Source organism: Anneissia japonica, unplaced genomic scaffold, assembly GCF_011630105.1.
Source record: "Anneissia japonica isolate Jap-2015-1 unplaced genomic scaffold, ASM1163010v1 scaffold496_len188431_cov159, whole genome shotgun sequence".
NCBI classification, from domain to species: Eukaryota; Metazoa; Echinodermata; class Crinoidea; order Comatulida; family Comatulidae; genus Anneissia; species Anneissia japonica.
Window position 1 is genome coordinate 62,366 of NW_022710991.1, and position 7,206 is coordinate 69,571.

Here is a 7,206-nt window from a genome sequence, read left to right on the forward strand (position 1 = left end):
GCACTGGGCATGCAACATCTTGCTTTCCATCTTAAGCACAATATTGCCGTATTTCATTAAACAGATAATGTTTTCGTTTAGTCGATAATCCAGGTGGCGTTATCACAGATGGATATTCGGCAGGAGGCAAGTCATGGCCATTCTTTAACAGTTGGAAAGCGATCTCCTCTGAATCAGAAAATTTCTTCATAAATATCACTCCAGGATTTTCGCAGTCAAATCTAAAGCAATGCGATGACTTTATGTTTGGGACAGCTTTAAAAAATTGTGTCAGGAATGACTTCCAGTCCCTAGTTGGTACATAGACCACTCCTGCCTCATTTCCCACAAGCTGAGGTATATTTACTTCAGCTGTTGTTGCCCTTCTACAGCAGTCAGCAATATCATTTAAGCATGAAACATGCAAGGTACGATACTGTTGCTTAAACAGTCCAAAGCACCAGTCTGGGGCAAACTTAGTGTTGCCAGCTACCAGAAATTTAATGTCAATCCGCTTGTGTAAACCATGCAGTGTTCTCCAACACAAGTACGCCATCATTATATGATTTTTATTTTGACCACTACAATTATCACAATGGAGAAGAAGATGCTGTTCTCCTAAACCGTAGTCAAAATAATGATCCATGAAGGACACAACTGAGTTGGAGCCCATACCAGTGGTCACACTCTCATCGATCAAAAAGTTAACCTGCTTAGTGACACCTTCACAGTGCACGCCGAATACACCACATTTGCGAGCAGTCAGGAAAAATGTTGGGCCAGGCTGCTCCGGGTTGTTGGGTAAAAACACCTGAAATGAAAATAAAATAATTGCATTAAAAAAAATATCTGTGCTATAAATTCATGTGTTATCATTTGCAAAAGGTTTCAGAACCAGTCTCTCGAAGCTGGTAAGAGCACCGTGGATATCATGTTATTGTTGAAAAAAAAAACAAAAAAAAAAAACAGGTATAAACAGGTGGAAGGATCAATTAAAGCAAGTAATTGGATTTAACTTTATATAAAATTAATAATAATAATAATAACAATAATAATAATAATTAAAAACACCAGTACCTGTTGGGCATAATCAAAACTGTAGTGCATTGCACCTTGGCGAGAGCATTGGTCATGTTTTCCAAGTTCTGCAGGATCCTGATCAACAGATACTTTTGCATCGGCCGACTCCAGTTGGTACAGCTTCCTTTCCTGCTGCACAACCCGCAGATGCTCCTCTTGATCTTTAAGAAGTTGTTGTTTCTCAGCAAGTGTTTGATTCGCTGACTGGTAGACCTTGCGGTTGTTTTTTTGGCAGGTCCAGCATAAATCTGTACGTGGCTTTGTCGTACGAACATAGGGGCAGTAGGCATTCCATGAATTATAGAAGGATTATCTCCCCAAAACACGATACTCTAAAAAGAGAAAGGGGTATGTTTAATGTAATTTTTTTGGACTAAATATTTCAGTTACATTGCGGCATCTAGAATATGGTGGTCAATACAAAATAAATATTGATATCCTTTTGAGCTGAAAAATAATTTAAAACATTAATTTTTGTTTAAAAGCATGGAATGTTAAAAACCATTAAAATATATTCTGTAAATACCTTTCCCATCTGGGCTTGTCATTTCTTGTAACACCTTTTTGTAAAGCCTCCAAACCTTTGCTTTGGTGACATTGCATGGCAAAAGTCTTGTTCGGGGGTCAGCACTTTTAAACCCAGGAACACGGCCAGGTATTACAAGAGCATGGACTTCAGCGTAGCCTGTGATAACTCCACAGCACGTTTGTGGTCCTCTCCGCTGAACTTTCTAGTGTTATTTCTGCAACCACCAGACCTCTTTGTTTTCAACTCAATACCATTCGATAGGTAATGCTTGACTAATGCTGTCAATGTTTTATCACTCATCCTACATTATCAAAAAAGATAGATACACATACTGTCAGATTACCATTCATACATAAAATTCATACATTATGAAACTGTTACATTGTAATCAATAAATTAGAATAATACTACATTACTTACATATGAATAATACAGAATAGATCTCTGCACACTTTCAATCCATCAACAAAGTAGCCAATACTTGTACGTCCATGCTTCCTGTTTTTGTTCGAAGATTCTGTTAATTCAGATGTCCGGACTCCACCACTAGAAATCTTTCCAAGTAGGAACATGCACTTCTGGTCTGGAGTTAATGCGTTTATTTGGCATCGTACCTGGAAAATCCACTCATCCAAAAATTTATGGCTGCAACCCATTCCTGCATATGGTTTCCGACACCTACACTTCTTTGTTTGAATTATTTCCATTTCCTGTAATATTATCATAATATTATTATTAATGTGATTGTAATACAGCAAATTTTGCTTTCGTTACCTTTAAACTGATACAACTATAATTACGATTGGCACAAGCAAAGTATCTCCAAATATTAATTTTTATTACCACTGCCATTCTAGGTACTGTATTTGCCGAAGCAACTGACAGAAACCCCGCTAACATAGAATTGTGTTCAATTTGACAGGCCAGTCAGTGCTGGGACAGTAGTTGGTACCTTTTATGCAATCAACATTACTTTAAATTTTAGGCCACACTAGGCCTACCAACTGTGATTCACCCTGTCAGTAAGGTTGGGTTGACAATATTTAATCAATAACCATTACTTGTTATAAGACGAAAATTGTAGGCCCACTCGACTCGCTTGGATAAGCCTAAAAAATTAACTAGGCCTAGCTAGACAGGCCTAAGCTGACTTGTCTATTCGTTAATATTGATAAAAATAAAGAATTCTTACCTTCTCATCACTTTCTGACATACTGCATTTAAACCACTATTTCTCAAAAAATTATCCTCCGCAAGATCACCAACCATGTAGCTTTCATCCCCTTCCTCCTCCCAAATTTCATCTTCGATATTTACATCAGGGTGATCATCGTCGTCAACATTGTCATCACCTTCCGGCTTGGCCAGCATCGTCGTCACTTTCATTACTGGATTTTTCGTCCTCATCCTCAGTATCGATGTCGTTTTCATCTTCAATCGGATCATCAAAATAATCTTGTATCATATGTGATAATAATACTTGATCATTTTCCGATAAACGAAGGCATTTCGCATCATTAATTGCATCGCTTTTGGTTTACAAGTTTTTTTTTTTAAATGCAGTTTGTCAGAAAGTGATGAGAAGGTAAGAATTATACTTAATCATCTTTAAATAATGCTATCTTTTTAATCATGCTTTCATATCGGCTTTGTCTTTAGTTTTCTTTTTTTTCTCTTTCACCTAATCTGATTTTTTTTTTAAACTTTTGAATTTGATAACATTATTTTATATTTCGTGAGATACCACCTTACGAATTGACTTGTTTTGAAAAAAACTACTTGGTTTACCTGGTTTCACATTTTATTACTGTACATGTATTTTCCTAGATTGTACATTAATATTTTTCATGCTTTTTTTTTTGTTTTCCTTGTGTGTGACTTCTTAAATTGAGGCTTTTTTAAAAGTCTGTACTGTATCATCGATACCTATAAATGATATCTTTAAATACAATTAATAAACTAGACATGTCACCCATTAAACTTTGTAAATTATGCAATACTTAATCTTAAAATACTGTTTTACTAATTGACTTGTTTTCTGAGGTTGACTTATTTTTGTGCTTTTATACAGGTTTTATGAAACCTGTATGTTTGGGGTTTTTTTGGAGTCCATATGGTATTCTCAACAATTCATAAGCTAGACATATCACCCATTAAATCTAGTACTGTCATATAGGTTGGGTGTTTGGTTTTTCTAACATTTTCTTTTTTTATATTCTTTTCCATCCAAGTTGTTGCCCATTCAGTTTTGTTTTTAGCTTTTGAATTTGGAGACAATGTTTTGTATTTCTTGAAATACTGCTTTACTAATTGACTTGTTTTGAAAAAACTGCTTGGTTTAGCCTTTTTCACATTTTTCCATACAAAATAATTTCCTGGATTTCCCTTTTTTGGAGAGACTGACTTTTTAAATTTTTTTGGACTTTTTTTAGCTTTCTTTATGAGACTCATCATATTTGGGGTTTTCTTGAAGTGTCTATCCTCAACACTTATAAATGCACTTTACAGCAAGTGTGAGCAGTTAAATCTATATTATACAAAGCAGTATCTTGATTTTTATTTTCTTTATACAATCAAAAATGTATTGATAATTTATAATGAGACATTCACTTGTCATTGCTCGTCGAATATAGCGTTTGGAACAAAGTATTTTTTCAGGCAATGTTTTTGATAGTCTTCCACCATGCTCTTTATTAAGTTTTGTAGCTCTTTGTGGGTGTATGATTTCCCCTCCATCTTTGGAACTACTCCACTTAAAACAAATAAATAATTTCCAAATATAGATTTTTAGTAGTTGTATGGCGCAACGGAAAGAATACAACAAACTAACTTGTATACCGTAGATAAAATTTATTTCAAGTGAAAAATGCTTAATGTAAGCTATAAAAACACTTGGCTATCGATGAAGAAAATAAAACAAAATATTGCAAAGTAAAGTTGAGGTAGTAATCCGTATAAGAACAATTTGAAAGTGTGTGGTAAATAGCAGTAGGAATACTCTGTTATATTGGGGTAGCATCCTACCATATTTGGGAATATACCGAAGATGAGGTAATGACTAACCAATAGGAATTAAGGATAAATACATGATGTCATTGTTTAAGTTTAGAGAAGTAGGATAAGTCATCCTGGCACATTCCTGACTTGTGTGTAATCTTATTTCCATGAGGAAAACAGGTTGTTGTCCTTTGATTGACCTTAAATGCTGAATACAGTATAATATATAGAGTAAGTTTACAAGTGAAATATAAAAGATTATAGGCCTATATACAAATTCAATATTGCTGTTTCCAAGATCTAATGTGATAGATCGTTGTCCATAAGTGGCAATAGTAGAATTGTTTAGCTGCAGTAAGCTGAAATTCTTGTCGCCTATTTTTGCGGTCGTTAGAAGTAGCAGGAACAACGCTGATTTCTGCCCCAGTGTCAATGAGGAAGCGTTGTTTTGTGAACTTATTTGTGACAAAGAAAAGGCGACTTACATTATGGCCAGCAACATTCACCGCTCTCAGTTGTTGGCGTTGGCATTTCCCGACGAGCAAGGCTGGTTGCATTTGCGAGCATGTTTACCGAATGTTCTGTGGTACCAGCAAACATCATCCTTCACATGTTTATCGCGTGATGGTGAACGGGATTGCCGTCGAAAATGCTGTTGTCGCCCTCGACTTTCACTTCTGCCCCGAATATGCGTTTGCATTTCCTCCAGTTTACATGAAAGGTGTTGAATTTGCTGTTTCAATTCATGTAAATCGCTGGATTTAGCTGTCTCCTCTGTAATAGATAATAAATTAGAAGAAGATGGAGCAGTTGTAGAGACTTCCAGGATTCTGTCTGCAAGTGTTGTCAAATTTTGCATGTCCAACTCATCTTTAGTTGATGCTAACACAAGTTGGGCGCTGGAAGGAAGACGACTCAAAAACAATTCCTTCATTATGGAGGGTTCAAGCTGTCGATCCCCTAGCAATTGCAGCATACGGCGATATAGCTGTGAAGGCTTGCGATCGCCTAACTCTTCCGCAGTGAGGAGTTGGCGAAGGCGTTTTTGATCAGAATCTGATGTGTCGTATTAGCGCCTCTTTGAGGAGGGCATACCGATCACCGTTTGGTGGATTGAGCAGTAAGTCACGCACTTCCCGTACTTCCCGTGCAATCTCAGGTTGTAATGAGCCTACTAAATAGGCATATTTAGTAGCGTCGACTGTGATCCCCCTTGTGGTGAATTGTGCCTCCACCTGTGTAAACCACAAGGTGGGGTCATGTGCCCAGTAAGGAGGCAGTTTCAGGCTGACTGCAGAAGTTACTGTAGGTGCTACTACTGGTGGAGCAAGTGGTTGTGCAACCACCAAATTTGATTTGATTTGATCTGATTTGATTCCAATCTGAAGTAGGAGAACATGCCAACTACGACCATAACCGCTTCTTTTACCAGCATACAACTAGAAGTGGTGGACATGCAGATGATGACCCTTTACTCTCGCTTTTATTCAATATGTATAAACAAATACGTTATAACATATTAAATACTAACAACACCGATGAAACCAAATTCATCTTGAAATCGGAGTCACCAATTTAGTAGTTGTATGACGCAACGGAAAGAATACAACAAACTAACTTGTATACCGTAGATAAAATTTATTTCAAGTGAAAAATGCTTAATGTAAGCTATAAAAACACTTGGCTATCGATGAAGAAAATAAGATAAAATTGGAATCAAATCAAATCAAATCAAATGAAATGCTGAATAATTATCTGGCAATGATAACTTCTTAATATTTTCAGGTAATGTATTTTTGTATGTTTTATTTTCACATAAATTTTGCAAGATATTGGAAAATTCACTTTCTTTACCCTTTGGTGGTGGTGACACAATAGCAATTGCATGGTCTTTGTTTAATTTTATGGGCTTGACATTGCCATATTTTTCTAAAAGGATTTCAAATCGGCCTTGTCTAACACCTCTTAAATTGATATTATGACATAGGTTATTAAATTTTTCTTCTCTATGTGTTTGAATTCTTTTTGTTTGCTTCTGAAACAACATTTTCTATTTTGAGTGCCAGTAATTTCTCTACAGACCTTGCAGCACAGTGCAGAAGACATAGGACAACATTGCATGTTGGAATTAGTGGGAGAATAGAAGTTGGATGGTTTCGAGTAATTTTTAAATCTAAATCAAGACGACAATTTGTCAATGGATGGATATCGTTTTTTGTTTTTATTGACCTTTTATTGTAGATACACCAGTTGTCAACTGAAGATGGATGTAGGCCAATTTCTCCATCATCTAATATTTTTTCTAAAAACATTCATCTCCTGATAGAAAAAATTCATCATTTCTATTCCTACTTATAAACAAATTTAACCATGAGTTATGTTTGTAGCCCATGTTTAGTTCAACATTTTGTTGTGAATCAGTCAGCTAATTTCTCTGCCATCCCCATATATTCGCCAATTAATCTTTGTATCCAACCAGTGGTATTGAAATAACAGAAGGTCTTTAAGTCTATCAACATCTACTTTTCACCCGGGTAAAAGGATGGCTTTAAATTCACTTTCATAAATCTTTTTTTGAGTTCTTTCTTTGCGTTGACTAGGAATATGATTTGGAAGCTTTT

At 35.8% G+C, this 7,206-nt stretch overlaps 1 protein-coding gene across 1 annotated transcript; it reads right to left on the reverse strand.

Moving 5' to 3' along the window:
* Positions 1-5,096: 5,096 nt before the first annotated feature.
* Positions 5,097-5,519, reverse strand: LOC117107205. The gene has a single exon (XM_033248811.1). It carries the CDS (start codon positions 5,517-5,519, stop codon positions 5,097-5,099), a length of 423 nt encoding a protein of 140 aa, XP_033104702.1.
* Positions 5,520-7,206: the final 1,687 nt, after the last annotated feature.